This window comes from Trifolium pratense, linkage group LG1 (assembly GCF_020283565.1).
Source record: "Trifolium pratense cultivar HEN17-A07 linkage group LG1, ARS_RC_1.1, whole genome shotgun sequence".
In the NCBI taxonomy this organism is placed as follows: domain Eukaryota; kingdom Viridiplantae; phylum Streptophyta; class Magnoliopsida; order Fabales; family Fabaceae; genus Trifolium; species Trifolium pratense.
In genome coordinates, this window is record NC_060059.1 from 22,096,372 (window position 1) to 22,117,884 (window position 21,513).

A 21,513-nucleotide genomic window follows, 5' to 3' on the forward strand; every position below is an offset into this window, starting at 1 on the left:
GAAGTTTAAAGTTTTTCAGAAACAATTGTTAAATGATCATTAGGGCATTATGTTTAGTCTACTGGTGAGTGGTATGAGCAACCACTAATTTTGATCTAGTAGTAGTACATCTCAAATATCTCTTTTGTTTGTAATTTTATGAATTAAAATGACTAACGAAAATATACTGGAAGATAAAAATAATTGACTAAAAATACATTCGAGAATCAAAATTAAATGACTAATAAAAAAGACATATAATAATATATTATTAATTTAATACATTCATTGATACCAATAATAGTTGTTTACCCAATTTTATTTATCTGAAAAATGAGATTCCATTCAGATTCTTATACGACAAATGAGCTAGCATCAACCAAATTCATTTTGTTTGGTATTATCTTGTGCAACCTTTATATTATAAGTATAGCCGCAAGTACCTGTATATATGTATAAATATTGGAGTGTAGCGGACCAATAGAGACGAATGTGAGAATAGATTGTTCCGTGAACTTAACTTAATTTGTATAAATATCATCTTTTATATGTAAGAGTCAGAGTTCGAATTTCAGACATACTTCTTTTTATACTAGCTAGTGCTCATACTTCTTTTATGATGTACCATTGTTTATTGATCGTTTGATCAACTAGTAAAAAGAATTAGTTTATCTAGCCTATTTTCCAAAAAAAATAAAAAATAAAAAATTTATATAATTGCCTAAAGAAAAAATAGTATGAATTGTTGGTCTATAAGTAATGAGCGTGCAAGTCCCTATTAACTTAATTAAGTTGACAAAAACATTACATTTTAAATGTAAAATTCTAAGGAATAAACTATCTAAAAACAAGTAATGAGCATGTATTAATGCAAGTCTAAAATATATATTTGGCACTCATTAATAATTATTGTTGCAACAATATTGATCGATTAGAAAAATGATGAACATTTAGTGGTGGATTCTAGTGATGAGAATAATAAGTACTAGCTAGTATCATCTATAAGTACAGGTAATCAAAGCTTAAAAGACATGAAAGAAAAGCAGAATATGCAACTAACAAGTGAAACAAAAGATAGTGACAACACAATAGCTAATTAGAACACATAAGGTTGTGAGAGAGAAAGAAAGAGGGCTTTTGGAATTGTTTAAGCCTTGGTGGTCGAGGTTTGTCTAGCAATACCGTATACTTTTCATTTAATAAATACTAGTTCATAACTTTCAATTACTTTTTCCTGTCGAGTATATTATAGCCACCAACATGTAGACCTCATCCAAATGTACAATGTGTATGTGTCCCCAACTAATTAATTAGTCTCTAAATATCAAAATAAACTACCTTTTTTTTTTTACGAATTCAAAATAAATTACTTAGCTGACCACTTCACACTTTATACATAGTATAAAACTACTTTCATTATGTATCGGAGTATTCACATTTAATTAATTACTATAAGTATAAAGTGAAATATATATATAATTGAGAGTGATGCAAGTGATATTAATGGTCAGAAAAAAGCTATACGTTGTGACAAAAGCAAAAAATCAAAAATCCGCGAAATGCAATCATCAAAGTGCATGTTTTTAAGATGAACGACTCCACCTACTTTCACATCCAAAGTCTCAAAGTATTCTTTCCTTTGAGGCATGTGGCCGGTAGGAGTATCCGAAGTCTATGACCAAACTCTTTTTTGGTTCCCAACTTGTTACCATTATCGACTCTAGAGTCTAGACTCTCATAATCATCCTTTGAGACAATTGCAAGTTGCACTAAAAAAATCATTTCTCCTAACTCGAAACAATCCTTCTTGTAGTGATTGGCCTTACAACAATTAAAGTAGTTATACTTCGATTTGTCGACACCATACACCCCCTCCCACCCGGCCCCCACTCAAGCCTTGCCACATTATTCCCCATCTTCATTTCTTTAAGCATGGTTAGCTTTTTTTTTTTTGAAGGATTAAGCATGGTTGGCTATTTGGTCTTAATCACTTATTGGACCTCCTCCAAGGTAATAATGGATTCCTTATAAAAGAGTGCATCCTAGAAATACTCAACAAGAGTAAACTATTATCATCATCATCAAGCTTCAATACAATTTTTTGCAAATCAATCAATGTTTTTGTTGGATTCCACGCTTCACTATGGATTTTGACGATACCACACTACCAGAAAATTTGGCGTTTTATAACTGTCAAAATTACAGTTTGCAAAGGTACAAACGGTCACAATTAGACATTTGTGATGGTTTGCAAAATGTCGCATAGTGTTTTAGCGACACACAAATCATCGACTGTTCGCAAACCATTACAAATGTCTAATTGTGACAGTTTGTACCATCACAAATTCTTTAATTTATTTATTGAAGCCCCACGCTTGATGGACTACACGTCAGGAACAACCGTGCAATGTTTCGTGCTGTACTAAATTATACTTACTCAATAAATCTTGTGGATTAAAAAAACAAAGAAATGCACGAATCTAGACAAAACAAACGAAATGATATGAGAATTTAGAGGGTGGCAGAATAATAGCAAAACGTTAAAATAAAGGTCTGGCTTCTTAAGAAGGTCTTGAATTGTGGAAGACAAACCCAACAAAAGATGACGAAACTAACTATATATAAAATACATACATTACATACCCCAGGAAGCATTAATTCAACATTTTCAACTACCTGTTTTCATTTTAATTTATTATTACAAGGAGGATGTACATTTACATTCTAAGTGAATTTATATATATATATATATATATATATATATATTTCCTCTAGCTACTTTTACCGCACTCGCTCTAAGGGTGCACGGTTAAATATGTGTTTATAAAGGTAATTACTAGATTTACAATGGTCATTCCTAAATAGGTGTGACTTTTTGCCATTGTTTTTTCGGATGATTTATGTTGGGATACTTTGTTCTGGCCTAATCTACATTACTTTTACTTTTATTTTATTTTCTTTGGAGTCAGGCCTAGTCTCCTCCCGTTGTATTTTTTTTTTCAATTATATAATATGGGATATAAATATAGGATGAGGATATTTAGGGTGTCAACATAGTTGAAATGTTCCTTAAAAAAACATAGTTGAAAGTTCTACTCATTTCTTATATCTAGAAGTGGATAATAGCTTAATAAAATTTTACTATTTCTAAACAGATTTCACCATTATGCAAATCTTATAATTAATAAGCAGTGAAATATTTAATTTCTATAGTATTGATCGTATTCTTTGGGAGTGGAACTCTTGTATCCATATTCTTTGCTAAATTGGAAACTAATAGTATAGTTCAATATCATCTACTATATTAGGCAATATGCTTTAACTATGTCCTTTGCAATTTCTTTTCTTTTCCATTTTTTTCTCTCATGTAAAAAGAAAATCATATTGATTTGAACAAGTCATTGCCGTGAACACTCTCCTTACTATAAGATTAATCATGGAGGTATAAATGCATACAAAAAATGATTCCACAAGTAATACTTACTATATTAAAAGAGATAGTCATTGATAAATTAACAATAGGCTTACACCGAAATAATAATGCACCCGCTCTTGCGTAGTGCAAACATATCAGACAAAATGGTGCACGTGTTGGTTAGAACTTAATATTGTTATTATTTGGTATATTAGTCCTTAAACTCAAAAGTATTAGATACGCAAATAGGTCTAGCTAGGAAGCTATAGGTGTACCTAGGTTGAATAAGATAACAAGACACTCATTCATTCATGTTACTCTCTTCGGTCCTAAATATAAGAGAAAAACTATTTTTTAGATTCATTGAGAATATAATGTATTCGGTCTATAATGTACGTCAAATACATTAGATTCTCAATGAATCTAAAAAGTAGTTTTCCTCTTATATTTAGGATCGGAGGGAGTATTAATTTTCTTTAGCCATAAATTAATTAATATGCCATGAGAATTGTTAGTATTAGTATATTTCTCGTTTGCACTTTGCATTTGCAAGATGGATGTATGAATGATGACAAGTGTCTTGGCAAAACTGGTCAAGCCGACACAGAGGGCCACACGTTTATGATGATTGCCAGATATCTAGGGCTTGGATTTCCCTCTTATATATATATATATATATATATATATATATATATATATATATATATATATATATATATATATATATATATATATATATATATATATATATATATATCAAGAAGAAATCTACAAGTAACTACTTCAATTCCATGTGTATTAAGAGCTTGTTCTTACCCTATAGGCTATAGCACACTATCGATTAATTAACATTCAATTTAGGCTTTATTGTATTTTTAATATATCTATTTTATTAAATTAATAAAAATATCAAAGACTTATTGTTTTTATTGATGCTTTGTTTTATCATGGACTTATTCATTTTGAATAATGACATTGATATTGCAAGGATGTAGCGAATTGAAACCAAATAAATATATTAGACCTGTGGCAGGTAGAGCTTTAAGATGCTCATGTGCTCAAGGTCATTCAGCGCCTTTGAAAGTCGGGTGTTCATTCGAAAGTAAATGTTTTCGGTTGGAGGTTATTATTAAACAGATTACCAACTAGAGCAGCTCTTCATCACCGTGATATTTTGACTAATCATCATGAATTATCATGCGTCTTTTGTTTTCAACAAACTGAGGACGAAAAACATCTTTTATTTTCATGTCCTTTTAGTAAGGGAGTATGGAACAAAGTTTTATCTTGGTTAGGGCATCGTTACAAACCGGAGTCGAAGGTAGAGATCATTTTCTTTTATTTGGTAATTTGCTCAAAATGAAAGACAAAGGTCGTCTCCGGTACTTGGTATGGTTGGCAACCACTTGGAATATTTGGAATCTTCACAATAAAGTAATTTTTAAGGGCAATATTCCGGATGTTTCGTCGTTATTGGAGACAATCAAACTTCATTCTTTGTTGTGGTTCACTAGTCGGTATGGACGTAGAACTTGTACTCCTTTTCCTTTTTGGTGTTTCAATCATATATGTCTTGTATTCTGAGCACTTACTTTAGTGCTCTTTGTTGTAAGGATTTGAGTACCCCTTTGTACTCCCTTATAATAAATTTTTGATTATAAAAAAAAAACAAATAAATATAGTAATAATCAGAGGCGTCTAATTTCATGCATGTGTCACATGGAATATGGCATAGGGACTCATAATTTGGTTTGCATGAAGCAATTTAGTTCCATGTTGAATTATTAATCATTATTATTTACTACGTAATTTGAGTTTATTAATCTTGAATTATTTTTTACTATGCGTTGTTGAAAAATATTATTTTTTTCAAAAAAAAAAAATGTAATTCATATAATAAACCTATAAGAAAATAAAAAAGTTATTTTGCGGGCCGACTCGCCAACCTATGAACTCATTAGTAAAAATGTATGCTTGAAAGACAAATTTATTCAATACTTTAAAATTTATCATATATGTTGTTCTATCTTGTATTTTGTCTAGTACTTACATTTTACGTATTAATTAAACGTACCTTAAGCGTGGAAACTCATCTTAGAGTTAGATAAAAAAAAATGACCATTTATAATTAGTACTCATCTCAAAGTTATTTATTGAGTCATTGTATTCTCACTCATTTTTTTAGATGTTTTTCTTTTCTTTACTTTCTACATCCAATTAATAAAATGAATAGTTAATTTAATTATCACTGTGCCTACTAAAAAGATGAGTCGGGGTTTTTTTTCTCAATAATTAACTAATTTATTAAGATGATGTTCAGATGTATTCCCACTAATTTAATAAGATGATTTTGCATGTCTTTAGTTAGCAACTCGCCTACTAAAGATGAGTCAGTTAACTAGAATATTGTTATATAAAATATAAATTCAAATATAAATAGTCTTCACATGTGCAACATTTGTTAGAGCCAATGAAACCTAATAAAAATGTGATATTTTATTTATACTAATTAATCCACATCTCAAAGATAACCCATGATATGATGATGCAACTCAAAAGCGACTATATAATACCAACTAAGTATTGAAGATCTAAATTAATACCAACTGGAAAAGAAAATAGTGTTACTTAATATGATTGAGAAACATCTGAAAAAAACTTTCACTTTCAAGACTATATACAAACAAATAATGGAAATAAATATAGCTAGTTCACGGTACTTTGCACATACTAATTTATTCACAAGAGACTTTAAGATTTAAAATAAAATAAAATGTAGTTTGAAGAGGGGGCAGTTCTTCAAAGCTAAACCATGAAATGTGGGATGGATTTAATTTATACTATTAATTATATGAATTAATAAATTACAAGAACAATGGGTTGTCATATCAAAGTAACAGATAAATGAGAGATATTATTGTTCTTGCTTGTGAGAAGATTACTAATTGTGAGAAGAGAACTTTCTATATGACCAATTAAACTCGGTAATCACAAGTGGAGACAACCTGGAAAAAGCATAAAGACACACATACACATTTATTTCATTGCAAAAATTAATCTTATTTGGAAGACATTATTTTTTGTTTGTAAAGAGTAACTACTACTAAAACTCACATACAAAATTACGTATAAAATTTTGAGCTTGAAATTGGATGAAGACGTTCAACATTAGACGTTATAAATCATTTAAAATATATTATTATTCATATAAAAGTACTAATAATGTAATAATGTTAATGGGTTAAGTTAGTCTACAAGTTTTGTCTTTGGAAATTTTTCTTTCAAAATTTTCTTTAGTTTTTTTTTTTTTTTTGACGTTGGTTTGTCTATTAATTTTTTAAAATTTTTAGAGACAAACCATCTTGTACTATACTGAAACGACGTTGGGTTTTATTTTTTTTTTTTATGTTGGTTTGTCTTCACTAATTTATCTATACGATACAGAATTCATGGTGCATCTAATATGAACTCTCATTATTTTTAATAAATTTTAATCAAATATTATATTTCCTCTTAACTTTTTATAATTAAAAAATCCACTATTTAATAAAGATCTTAATTGGACACTTTTTAGAAGTCCATATTATACAAAATCTAGAATCTGACCCTCCTACAAATTTAGGCCCGATTACAAACAAGTTACGTACCTAAACTTTGGCGCCGACCCACCTAGGCACCTACAATGAAAATAAGTAAGTACTACTATTATTTCTACTATATCTTATTATATAATCATAAGAGTCTTGCTAATTAGTTCTTGAAATATTAGTTAAAGAAATTTAAAATAGTAAATTTTGTATTGAAATGAGCATTCTCTATATTTTTAAAAAATAAATTATAAAAGTTTTATAACTGTTTTACTATATTTAATTTCTTAACTAGTGGTCATGAAACACTAATTAACATTTTTCTAATTTTATTTTATGCTAATTTGCTAAAGATGGAAGACAATACTTCCTTGATTTAGTAACGTGGTGGCAATATTAAAAATGGTAGGGAGTGAAGTGCTACCTATGAAATAGCCAAATGTCACATCAAATCATGTCCCTAATCCCAATTTTGCATTATTGCTTTATTGGCTTTCACCTGACCTAACAACTACTACATACCGGGAGTGGATTATCTCCGGTGAGATTTTCATTGGATTTTCTCAAGTTTAAATTTCACCCATTAATACTGCATCTCACTCTTTATTTTATATTTTAAGTATTAATCTCATTGATTGAGATTTCACTGGACTGTTATGTCACTGGAGAGGATCCTCTCCCACTATATACCTTTCCGAAGCTTTTGATCCTCGAGTTCAATGACACAAGGAACCTACTCATGCACGAACGTTATTATTGGTTCATATATGATTTTATGTTTTCCTATAATTCATTTTTATACTATATAGTTTGGGTAAGCAAAAACTTTCACGTCAATTAATCACATCCTTCTTTCAAGACAAACCCAACATACGGCCGCAACGGTGTTGAAAAAAGAACCTTTGTGAGGCTACATGAAGGAAGCATGCTAACACACAGTTCTCTGTTTCACATAAACTTATTTGAACCATTAGATCAATAAGTCTTGCCATTGAATCAAATAAAAACTATTAAACTATACCTAATTCCTGTCACAGCGACATATATTGGTCATCCAATAGTAAAAACAAGTTTGTGTATGCTAAAAGATTTGTCTCACCAGTGCATGTTAGATAAAACCAATAAAAAAAATCATCACATGCAAATTCTCAGTGAGGAATGATTTGCATCAGTTCATATACGTGAAAAGAATACAAGAAATAAATAACCAATTACCAATCTAAAGAATCACGCCTAGTTATCGTAGGTTTTGTATAATACAGTATAAACAAACAAAAAAACTTTTGTTTAAGTTCTGCAATTAAATGGATACATGCATGTTTTCTATGCCACCATATAGCATGATTTTGATGGCCACTAAAAACTCAAAATAATGCATAACAAAACTATAAAGCAAAATAACTGTTTTCACATAGAAGCTATGGCATCACATCTTCCTTGCAAGGGCTACAAATACAGCCAAAACTTATGCAGACATCTTTCTTAAGTTAAGTAAAACATGCCACATATGAATGCAACATATAGGTTGATCCTCGAGCTCTCCCAATAATAGGTCGGCAATAACAAAAGAATTTCTTGTCAATCATTCATTAAACGATTACAACCCACTCTTCCTTTGCTTTATGTTTCAATGATTGCCAAAACAACTCAACAAAAAAAATGTGACTAGTGGAGATTGTCCTTGACAAAAAGTGAAAGCGCAATCCAAGTGGTAAGGTAAGGTACTTGAGGACAAAAAAACAGAAAAACACTAACAACAAGAAAGTCTTAAACTGTGAAGGTGAGCCTAATCTTTTATTAGACGCCCCAAAACACGTTCAGTGAAAGCTCTTCAATTATTCTACTTTGATAAGTAAATTTATGAATTCAGTTTACTAATACTAGAACTAAGTAAAATAAAATCAGGATCAGAGGATCAATCAAGTTAAGCAAGTCATGTCGGAGTATCAAAGCATCCTGTCGCCAACTGCTCATGTATCCCACATTGAATGTGTCCCCTCGAATATAGAAACGGTCACAAACAAAAGATTTACTAAAGTCCAGGTTAAGTTTTTTCGATCATTTCTTTGAGCTGCATTTTATTCTATAGTATAGTCTATACTTTTACTGGCTGAAAAATACGTCTTGAATTTGAATGGGCTATAAATAGTTCACCGAATTACAAGAAAATGATATACTTAACAAACAATTGTAGATAAAAATACAGGAATGAAGGAATTCAAACACACCTCCTCAAACCCACAAGTCACAACAATCACTAGTTGAGATCTAAAACATGAGTATATACAAATTCAAAACATGAATCACAACATGTCCGCCTTATGAAAAGAAACCCAACAATGATTGAATATTTTCTTCACAACTATTCCAGTGTTTATTTTTAGGATAGGAACAACTATTCTATTTTACATAAATTGCCTAACTACTAATCTACTATGCTATTGTTCCTAACACCTCCAGACAGACTACAGACCTGTAAGATACCCTCTAAGTGCAGAAAACTAGTTATTAAGTTTACTGTATCACAGTTTCATTGCATTCGAATGGAACCACTTAAAAATAAAAAAGTAACTAAAATATCTGTTATTGAAAAATACCTTCCTCGCCGTGCCACGGCAAACCTTTCAGAACATCTCTCAAAGCATATAAGTGACTATCACATTTGTGGTCTGTGATGAAATTGCCGGAAAGGATTATCCTCTGGAAATGCTCCCCAGGTTGCCTCTTCAAAAGGGTGTAAACTTCCTTTTCAACATCATTTTGGGATTCCAGGTTCCTCTTCAGATAGTAAACAGACCCAGGTATAAATAACTCCTCAGACACTGCAGGTTTAGTTTCCTCAATCTTCATGACATCTGAATTCTCCTTTGCTGCTTTGGGGTGCGAAGGTTCTTCTCTAGTCACTGGCAACTCCTTACCAACGGATTCAACTGTTAGAACACACCAAAACAGTTTATGTTGGAAAGATAACAAGATAAAGGAAACTAAAATTCACAAATACGCATTAAACATCAAAAAATTAACCAAATTGTGATGCCTAAACATTCAGATATCTTTTTCTTGCTACTTATACTGCGTGCACCAAAAAATGCATCTTGACCGCAAGAAAGAAGTTTGAAATCAACAAACTGGCAAGTCATTATTATATTTTTGTTATTTTGTGGGTAGGGTGGCAAATGCAGTTCTGCCACTGTGCATGGCCTCAGAGGAGAGGATTTTATTGAAGATGGAAAAACAACGAATAGCATATCCCCCACCCCAAAAACAAATAAATAAATAAAAATAGGAAGGCCACTGAGCTGCAGGTCATCTGATGTTTGAAAGGGTGGAACTGTATAATAAGAATCTATTATCAATTTTTCAGAGAAAATTAAGTTTTGGACCAGAAGAGAAACATGTACCAAATGGACTTTTGTTTCTCCTGAAATTGGCATAATCAGCAAGTTTGTGAGCTACATCTTGCACAGAAGACACCGCCTGCTTTGCATTTGTAACTAAATCTATGAATCGTTTCCAGTCTTCTTTCTCAATGACACTCATCCTGAAGAAATTATCATACCATTTGATCAAACATTTTGTTAGCTAATACCAAATACATATAAAGCTTTAGAAGACCTGAATCCCTTGATACTTACTAGATTTTTTATATTTAAGCTTTACAGTTTGTACAAATTCTCTGTTTGGAATATTCAGTAATCATTCACGCATTTTCACCCCCCATATCCCGCTTAGCAAATATCACCTTCCAATAAATGGAGTTACCCATTCACTATACTAAACAAAATTCACATGTGTGATGAAGATAATTGCAATAATAATAAAGGAGGGATCAAGTTATTACAAGAATAACTCGGAGCACAGCTACTTCGCTTAACAACTCATTATAAATGATGAATTTCACCAATTTACCCGTCGACTTAAAAGTTCTTATTGTGTAGATAAAGTCCACCTATTTCCATAAAATTAAAAAATTTAATTTGATACTTCATCAAATGAACTTTAATAAGCATTTTAAAATATATGAAATTGTGTACTGTCAAATTACATAGCTATAAACTTTGGGTTTAAATGAAACTTTGTGTGCCTGAACTTGGATTGGTGAACTTTGTTGTTGATCATGAGCTATTAAGTGAAGTAACTCTGCTCAAAATTAGTACGGGAGTAACTTGATCCTTCCTCAAAATAAAATATATGAATACTTTCTATAACAAAACTGCAACTGATTCATTAGTTTTTTCCTTCATCTCCTATTATATTCCTCCTAAGGAACAATTATGAAGGTTCTCTGTTCAAGATAATAAACTAAATGTTACTCACCAATCAGTTTGAAGAATTTCATTCCTTAGCCTTCTTAGTGAAGCTACACTTAATCTAGGTATAATATCATCCTGTACATATATTAAAAAATAACAAGTCAAAAAGGGAAGTCCGATAGATAAATACACACAAAGCTTGGGGAAAAAAACTCAGACACATGAGGACCAACATAGATATAATTCCTTTCTTCTAGATCAAGTCATACGGGCATTGTAGAATGCAATCACTCACCTGCATTACAACTGTTGTTACATATCCAGCACAGCTTTCAGCAAGTTCTTTGGAAACACAAGGTGGGGTTCCATATCCAACAGCAGTTACAATGTCAGGGCTGAATCCCAGCTCCTTTGATGATTTTCTATGGATCATTATTGCTAATAAAGAAGCTATTGCACCTCCCAGAGAATGACCAACAAGTCTTAACCTAAATCCCTGTTAATGGGTTAGCCACACCTCACAGTATGGACAAGAAAACAACTAAACTAAGAAATAAAAATCATAACAGATAAATTAAGACCATCTCCACCTCATGTTTCTGCATATATTTTCTTATGTTTCCAATCTCATGATGAAGAAACCAACGAGCAGATTCAGCAGTGCCGAAGTGGGTTGAATAGCCTTCAAAGGTTACTTCACCGTCACTTGAGGAAACAATATCAGTGATAAGGTCGTACAAAGCATGTGTGCCACGAATGCCCAAAATTACAAGCTTTTTACGGGTGTCGACACCTATATAATATGCAGGCCTCATTACACTGGAGTTATTAACAAATTTTATGACATTACTTTCTCGGAGCATGCTGGTCCTTGCAAGAACTGCAGGATTAGCCTTATAAGCACCTTTAGCCAACTCAATATGATAAATGAGATCTTGGACCTGAAATCCAGTACGATACATTGATAAAAATAGTGGACAACAATAATTTGTAGAGATATGCTAACAGATAAGATTTCAATATCACATGAGATTATGTGCCCTCTGCCTCTAAACTACAGTTTCAGAAGTTACTATTGATTCTGACGATATCTGGATGCCTTTGAGATCTTCGAATGGATGTGTGGAAGCTTGACGAAGATAGATCAGATACAGGCCAATTGTAAGGTCACCCAAGCTCCAATCCTGGATTCCTATCTTGCTTCGTTGGATGTGAGCAATTATTTCCGTAAGGGATCGATTATTTGGAGGAGGTTTGTTTCTAATCCCATCTCCTGCATTTCATGGAATACAGAGCCAGCCTTGTGTTATTATAATTTTATAAAGCAAACTGGAACATAATATGATTAGGTGTTTATGGAGAATGCACAAAATACAAGCTAATGATCTGAATCAATGTTTTATATAGCTTGTTTCTAACGTGCTTTATAGAAAGGTACTTGCAATTTGCAGTCATGCTGGCTGTGTCTAACTCCATCAGATGAAACATGTTATAAAGTTAACACTTAACAGACCTGTTGGCAGAGCCCACCTACAAAATTGCAGAGCTGGTTCAAGTGCCTTAGTGAGCCAATCCAGCTCTAACTTCCACTTACTATCTGATGGATCTTCCTCGTCAGAACTATATTTGCTAATCCCATAATTGTCATCTGCCTTATTAACTTTAGGCTTGGAAGAAACCTGACAACTTTCTTGCACTTCTTTTGGCTTATCTTTTTCTGCCTTGTCTGCTCTTGACCTTTGCAATTGAAGTCGGGTAAAAACACTATGCAAATAGTTCCGATATGGTTCTTCTCTGTTGAGATAATATTTGGTACAATCTGCACATTGAATATAGAAAATAGACATGAAAATTCAGATAGTATTTATTAGCAACACAATTGTATTAATGAAAATGCAGAAACCATGACCAGATTTATAACAAAAAATCTCGTGCTGGAGTCTTGGAGACAGGCCATGGAGCATCATTCATCAGTTCCCTTGCATAGAACCCTTGATGACACTCAGTTAATAGAGTTGAGAAACATAAAACTAGGTTGTCTGGGTTCAAACCCCATAGTGCTGTCTCTACTTCTTTTCCCATCTCTTCTGTCCTCGTGGGAGGCCTGGGGGCTTCCTCGAGGTCTACATCAGCAACAGGCATCTTGAACAAAGTTTAAGAAAAATAGATGTTTTACAAAACACCCAACAACTATGTGAAATGATTATTTGCAAGACGTGCAAAACTATTTTGCAAGGATTACAACCAATGTTGTCAAATATTTGGCCATGACGGCGCCATGACAGATTGTGGTGGCAGATGTTTTGACAACTGCCATGGAAAATTTGTGAAGAATGGTGTATGAAGCAGCATAAAGGTGAGTATTGAATTAATCTAACTGTAATCTGTTACAGTAGTGCAAAACTGACTTGAGAATACAAGGTGTGGGTATTTACAGCCTAAAGAATAGTCTGGCTCAGCAGAGTCAATTACAAGAATAAAGCCTTTTTTTTTAATGGTTAAGATAGAAATGTGAAGCTAGTGCTGGTTGCTGACATGGCACCAGACTGATAGGCTATTACTTATTAGCACCATGGCGGTTTACCAATGTTGTAAATAGCAGATCGTGGAAAGTAACAGTTTGTTCAAATTGCTCTACTCAATAGTGCTATAGCACCGCTATTTGACAATATTTTGTATTAATAAATATCAATAGCATATAGCGGAACAACGGTGATTTGATCAAATTCACTGCACTATAGCAACTATTTAAGCCACCATCTCTGGCTTAAAATGGAGGATTTTACTTTCTGATATCGATAACACTAATTACAACAACAAAACTACTTTTTTCACAAGGTGAAGTTAGCTACAAGATCAAACAATGCCATAATAACCTATTCTAAATCATGTCTAAAGAAAAATCATTGAAATCAAAATCCTCTTGCACTACACCCTCCATTTGCTCTTCTTTATGTAGTTTCTACGATTGTATTTCACAAATTAAAATCAGTAATACATTGTTTTCTGTTTTCAAATCAGTATCGTATTTGGTAGGAACTAGGGAAATGCAACAAGAATATCACATTTTGACATTAATTCTTTTTCTTTTTCTTTTTTGTATTAACCCTTTGGTTTTCAGGAGAATGAGCTCTGGTAATCCAAAGTTCGGCCGGAAGGCAAGTAAAGTCTGGCCAAGAATTGTTCCCATCAGGAATCAAAATCGGTTATCCCGAAACAAATTCCGGGGGGAGGGGGGGGGGGGCTCATTAACCAATTGAGACAAATCACTTGGTTCATTTAGACATCAATTCTGAAGTAACAGTGAGTACAATACAATTATGAAAGCAGACTCCATTTATACCACATGAATTAGTGATTTTGCATTTTTCATAAACTATTTACTCTAATTATTTCATAAATCTAACGGTAATAATAATCTTTAAAATAATAATAACATGAAGCATATGAAATATATTAGCATGCAATTGCAAACAAGTTGTGAAGAAATTGAAAAGAAAAATTGAAAGAAGAAGAAAATGAAGTTACAGATATTGCGGAGGAGTTGCTTGACGTATCGAGTGTTCATTGGGAAGAGGAAGTGAAGCATGAATTGATAACGCGCAGGTCTCACTCGGAAGGAAGGAAGGAGGAGATGAATCTTACAGTTACATTACAGAAACTAGACACCGCCTCAGGAATATATATACCTGGCCCCTTTCTTCTCTTCGATTCTTTCACACGGTTTTGCTATTGAAATTGAAATTTTTTTTTTATTTTTTCATAGAATTATACAGTATATAAATAGAATTTAATTCATATGCAGTAAAAAAAAAAATTTCACAACCGGTTGAATACGGTTCGGGCTCAATTCTGACATCGAGTGATTCTAGCTCCCTCTCGATCGTAGTTGCGGGATTGAACCGCGGTCCAGTGTAAAATTATTTTATACCTGCATTCAATAATATATTGACATATTATATAATGTGTTTTAAAATACATTATGTATCATATTTATTAAATGTTATGACAACATATTATTCGATGCGTGTGTGAAATAATTTTAGTCAATACAAAGAACAATATATAATCAAACAAAAAAAATAACAATATCCTTAAAAATAACAATATATCAAGTACTTTTTTTAGTCAAGTATAAATTTATTTATTTTTCTTAAAGTGAATAAGTGAATGTACCAAGGTTAAAAAAAAGGTTCTGCATTTTACATATATTCTTACCAACTTACGGAGACAGCATTATATTATTAGAGGAACAAAAGACGAGATATTATTAGACACTTTTTTTAAGTAAAGCATTAAGGAAATACTTCCCTCCTAGGCAAGCTGGTCTGGAGTATTCACCAAAATAAGGATGTTTTATGGGTTCAAATAATGAAGCACAGATATGTCAAAGATGATGTATTCATCACTATTTCAAAGAAACAAGGTTCGGTCATTTGGAATGCCATTATGAAAGCCTTATTGGTCCTTAAAGATGGTTTTCAATTTCGTCTCGGTGATGGAAATACTTCCTTTTGGTATACAAATTGGTCTGGCAGCGGCATTTTAGCTAACCAGTATGTTGATATCCATGACCTCCAGATGAGAGTGGGGGATGTCTACATAGATGGTAAGTGGGACTTTAGCACGTTGTATACAACCATCCCTTCTGAAGTCGAAGACCGTCTGAAATTGCTACATGTTTGCTTAAATCTCCTCGTCACCGACCGATACACTTGGAAATGCAATTTGAATGGCCTTTATACTACTCGGGATGGTTATTATTGACTTAACCATGTTGATTTTAGCAATAGTAACTCAGACAATATCTGCTGGTCCTGGTTATGGCACATTGAGGCGCTAGAAAAAAAAATTAAATTCTTCATATGGACTGCGCTCCACAATGCCCTCCCGACTAGAGCGATGCTCTCACATCGCGGGTTGCTTCAAGTTCATGTTTGTCCGAGGTGTAACACGGAGGAAGAAACTACTTTGCATTGCCTAAGGGAATGTGAGTTCGTTGAGCACCTCTGGAAAACCAGCGGATTCACAGAACAAACTTTCTTCCATGGAGATAATCTATATAATTGGTTGCGGAAAGGGATTGACAGTCCCTCCAAATTTTTGTTCCTGGCCGCGATATGGTGGATATGGTGTGCTAGAAATAAGATATGCATGGCTAATGAGTTGGTTTCTCAATTCTCTATCAGGAGGTGTATTGAGGATTACGCCTAAGTGTTAATGAAGTGCTTCTTTAAATAGAATTTGAACTCGGCAAACAGGCTAGTGCGATGGAATGCTCTCGATAGAACGAACATGATTTTAAATGTGAATGGTAACAGTATTGGTAACCCGGGAATTTCAGGCTTTGGGGGGTTGATTAGGAACTCTCATGGAGCTTGGGTTCGAGGATTTGATGGGAATATCGGTTTCTCAAACATACTACATGTTGAGCTTTTGGCAATGTATCATGGCCTAAACCTAGCTTGGGAACTGAATATAAAAGATATGATATGTTATTCTGACTCCAAAATAGCCATTAATTTGATAGAGAAACCTATCAATGAATGACACCATTTTGCAGCAATCCTTCACAACATCAAAGATCTTCTCGCTAGGGACTGGCGAGTCACAATGGTTGTTCTGAATTCGTCTTAAAAATCACACCAATGAAAAGAACTTGATGTGTGGAGCAATAGAACGACAACCAAATAATTAAACGGAATAAGCAATAATAATAACAACACCGATAAAGAAGATAAATGGAGAAGAAAGAACACGATATTTGTTTACCCAGTTCGGTCCAATAATGACCTAGTCTGGGGGAGAGAGCAGCCCCTCCGTTCCACTATATCGAACGAGTAACTTTACAAAGAGTTCCAATTGAGTTACAAGAATTAATCCTAATTCTACCCAAAAACCGAATCTCTTCCCGTGGCCAAGAGACTCAATTTGATAAGTGTTTCCCAAGGTGTAATCAATCCCCTTTGCCCAACCCTAGAGTTATACCAAGTGACAACCCCTCTTGTTTCTCTCTAAAACCCTAGCCTTGTGTCGGCGGCAAATCCTAATTGAAAACCCTACATTGTTGCTCACTTTCTCTCTCAATTTTTCTATGAATAAAGCACTCCCTATTTATAGAAAAATATATGCCAAAAAATTAGTAACAAATCTGTTTTAAAATAAAACAAATCCAAGTCAGAGTGTCTTCCAAAAAATATATTTTTTCACAAAATCTGCAAAGATGCAAAATTCTGGTCACGCGTTGCGCCTCGCGCAGCCCTCCCTGCACCTCGCGCAGGAGGCAGAAACCAAAATCCTGAAAACACAACAAGCCTGCGCCTCGCGCACCTTTCCTGCGCCTCGCGCAGAAGGCAGATTCACACCAGATTTTTCCTGACTTATTGTAACTGAGATTTCAAGGCATATCCAACAATTCTCCACATTGCCTTTAAATCGATGGTGATCCCATCAACCACCGTGCTGCTCTCTCCATCTTGAATCTTCTATTCAAGATCACCGAATTATACCTCCCTCTTCATCCTCAGAATGCCTTCCGCTCTCATGAAGATCTTGCATCCCACTACCATAGGATTTTAGGTAGCCCCACAAGATTCACCGCACCCTCTTCAGACTCCGAAGTGGTCAACTTCGTACCTCCATGAAGAAACGCTTGTTCCCCACTATCATCGGAATTTTAGATAGCTCAACAAGCTCCACCATCCCTCTTCAGCCCCCAGATTATGCCTTTTTCGTCCTCCTGAAGAATCGCTTGCCTCCGACTATCCATGGATTTTTGCGATAGCCCTACAAGCCTTCACCACTCTTCGACCCAGAATGCCTTCTGTACTCTCGAAGTTTTGCTTGGCTCCAGACCAACCTTGGAATTTTAGGCGGTTCCACAAGCTGCAACATCAAACTCTCCTTGTATTCAACTACCTCCAACAGTCTCACAAGTTACCAAGTCTGATCACCTGTTGCTTTCAATTGCCTCCCTAAAGATGCTCTCAAGGTCTTGCACTTCTTCAGCCACAATTGAAACATAACTGACAAGGTCTCCATGGTCATCCTCTTTGGTTCAACAATACAACTCTCCTCCCTATCTCCAATTAGATAGCCAAGAGCTAATGTTGACTGTCTACCACTATTGGAAGACTCCACCTCAAACTGAGTTTCCACCAAAGTATACCCACCATGATCTCCACCTTGTAACACGCAAGACCTCTCCAACTCCTCTGAAACATACTTCAAGCTATTGTTAGTCTCCAACAATTCCAGTTCAGTTCAACACCTAGTAAACCTTGTTCACTAGTCTAACTAAACCCATGTCACCAACAGGTCCACCCGAAGTCCCACAACTCAACCACATTATGAGAATCACCACTAGTTATAGATGCATGACCAACTATCTTTGCATCTAAGTTCAGGAACATACCTCACATCGTGTAAAGAAAACGACGATTGTCAAACTTCGTAAGACAAACTGAACCCATACCTTGAACTTCAAGCTTTCCGTCTTCAAGATGAACAACTCCACCTTCAACTAGCTCTAGAGCCTCAAAGTATTCATTCTTTGACCACACGTGATAGGAGCATTCAAAGTTCATGACCCAACACTCCACCGGTTCCCAACTTCCACTAGCACCTCTACATAATAAAGTTGTTGTTTCAGAAGTAACCCGAGTATTATTACCACCGCCTCTCCAGGCCGACCTTCTTCGCAATCTCCATTAACTCTTTATCTTCGAGGCACCGGGTAACAACACTCCATGTTTTACCCATCATCTCGAACATTAAAATTGCTTCCATCTTCGCTTTCCACAATTCCAAATTGCTTTCGGAAAGTCCCTCGATATCCCACTTAGAAACCATGGTGCTCACTTCAAATTGTTCCGATTGCCCCACGGTGGGCGCCAATTGTTGTGAATTCGTCTTAAAAATCACACCAATGAAAAGAACTTGATGTGTGGAGCAATATAACGGCAACCAAATAATTAAACGGAATAAGCAATAATAATAACAACACCGATAAAGAAGATAAATGGAGAAGAAAGAACACGATATTTGTTTACCCAGTTCGATCCAATAATGACCTAGTCTGGGGGAGAGAGCAGCCCCTCCGTTCCACTATATCGAACGAGTAACTTTACAAAGAGTTCCAATTGAGTTACAAGAATTAATCCTAATTCTACCCAAAACCCGAATCTCTTCCCGTGGCCAAGAGACTCAATTTGATAAGTGTTTCCCAAGGTGTAATCAATCCCATTTGCCCAACCCTAGAGTTATACCAAGAGACAACCCCTCTTGTGTCTCTCTAAAACCCTAGCCTTGTGTCGGCGGCAAATCCTAATTGAAAACCCTACATTGTTGCTCACTTTCTCTCTCAATTTTTCTATGAATAAAGCACTCCCTATTTATAGAAAAATATATGCCAAAAAATTAGTAACAAATCTGTTTTAAAATAAAACAAATCCAAGTCAGAGTGTCTTCCAAAAAATATATTTTTTCATAAAATCTGCAAAGATGCAAAATTCTGGTCACGCGCTGCGCCTCGCGCAGCCCTCCCTGCGCCTCGCGCAGGAGGCAGAAACAAAAATCCTGAAAACACAACAAGTCTGCGCCTCGCGCAGAAGGCAGATTCACACCAGATTTTTCCTGACTTATTGTAACTGAGATTTCAAGGCATATCCAACAGTGGTACATACTCTCCGGGAGGGTAACGCATGCGCAGACTACTTAGCCAAGCTTGGCGCCCAAAATGTTGAAGTGTTCTCGCTGTTAGCTACTCCACCTATTGGCATAAACCTATTCTTTCTAGCTGATGCTAGTGGGACTTGGTTTACTAGATAGTTTCCCTTCTTGTTTTGTTTTTCTTTTTTCTCCCTTATTCTACCAAAAAAAATGGTAGAAAAAGATAATGATGTCTATAATGAGTCAAGAAAATCTCCGTATGAAAGTAGAAGGAGATTTAATATCTTTAAAATAAAATTTAAGGTAAGAAATTGAAGTTAATATTCTTGTTATAGAAATTTAAGGTAAGAAATCTAAGGTGGCTAGTACTAGGAGAGGAAGTTCTTCATTGGGTATTCCATCTACTAGTACTTCCTCGTAGTGTTTTGTGAAGATGAGATAGAGACGAAGCTACATGTTTTGCAAGATTGTTCAAAAAGCATGGTGGTGTGGTTGAATATTGTCCAGGACAGTGATCAGGATGCCTTTTTCAGTGCTAATTTCCAACAATGGCTGGACATGAACTTGCAGGGTAATGTCAAAAGGGGTGGCCTAAATGATTGACCAAGCTATTTGGCTATTGCATGTCATGTGTTATGGACTTGGCGGAACAAAAAAGAACATGATGATATGTTTACCTGTCCATATCGTTTGCATCTGAATAATAAGAAGATCAAGACAGATTATCAAACGGCTACGCATGTTAATTATAATGTTGTTTTGATTCCTAGAGTTATGAGACAAGTTGGTTGGTGTACTCCTAATGAGGGGTGAATTATTATAATTAACACAATTAGTGCTAAGAAAAAGAATAACTCTAGTTGGTGTGGGGGTGTTTTAATAGGTTGTAATTCAAAGTGGTGTGTAGGATTTGTTAAAGGATTGAGAACTTGTAGTGTTATGATGGCGGAGCTTTGGGGTGCTCGGGAAGGATTAAGGTATGCATGGAAGTTGGGATATCGTCATGTAGAGCTTCATTTGGATTCTACGATGATAATGGACATGTTGGTGAAGAAGAAAGAAGGGTCTCCAGAAGGGTGGAGCATGGAAAAAAAATTGGAGACATTTGCAATCAAATTGGGAGGTTTCTATTCGTCATACATCCTGGGAGGCAAATTTGTGTGTGGATGCTCTTGCGGGTATTGGATGTGACTTAGGTGATACTATAATTTTTTATGAGTCATGTTCGACTCCAATTCATCATGTTTTTGAATTAGGTGTAGCCAAATCTACTTTGTCCAAACTAGTTGCTTTGTAATTCTTCTCCGGGACTTAGGACTCGTTTGACTCAGCTTTTTTTAGAGCTTATGCAAACAACTTATACAGTTTTTATATATTATTATAAGTTTGTCAATGTAGTTTATGATAAAATAGCTTATAAAATTACAATTTTCACTAGTGTGAACTTATAAAATGGCATAAAACCTAATTTATATTTTATAAGTTGTTTGCATAAGCGCTAAAAAAAATTTGGCCAAACGAATGCTTAGTCCTCGTTATAAAAAAAACTTATCACACTATTATACAAATATTTTTATTATAAATATTATGTCGGGTACATGCATGTGTC

At 34.4% G+C, this 21,513-nt stretch overlaps 1 protein-coding gene across 2 annotated transcripts; it reads right to left on the minus strand.

Moving 5' to 3' along the window:
* Positions 1–9,300: 9,300 nt before the first annotated feature.
* LOC123923309 lies at positions 9,301–14,998 on the minus strand. Of its 2 annotated transcripts, none has more exons than XM_045975997.1 (8): positions 14,763–14,998; positions 12,748–13,053; positions 12,308–12,507; positions 11,825–12,175; positions 11,530–11,730; positions 11,299–11,369; positions 10,383–10,522; positions 9,301–9,911 (listed from the first exon to the last, which is right to left on the minus strand). In XM_045975997.1, exons 1-8 carry the CDS (start codon positions 14,821–14,823, stop codon positions 9,565–9,567), a joined length of 1,677 nt encoding a protein of 558 aa, XP_045831953.1. In that variant the 5' UTR covers positions 14,824–14,998; the 3' UTR covers positions 9,301–9,564. The 2 variants fall into 2 exon arrangements, with proteins under 2 accessions (XP_045831953.1, XP_045831961.1); XM_045976005.1 differs by having other exon boundaries at positions 9,301–9,884; positions 14,763–14,966.
* Between the last annotated feature and the right edge of the window lie 6,515 nt (positions 14,999–21,513).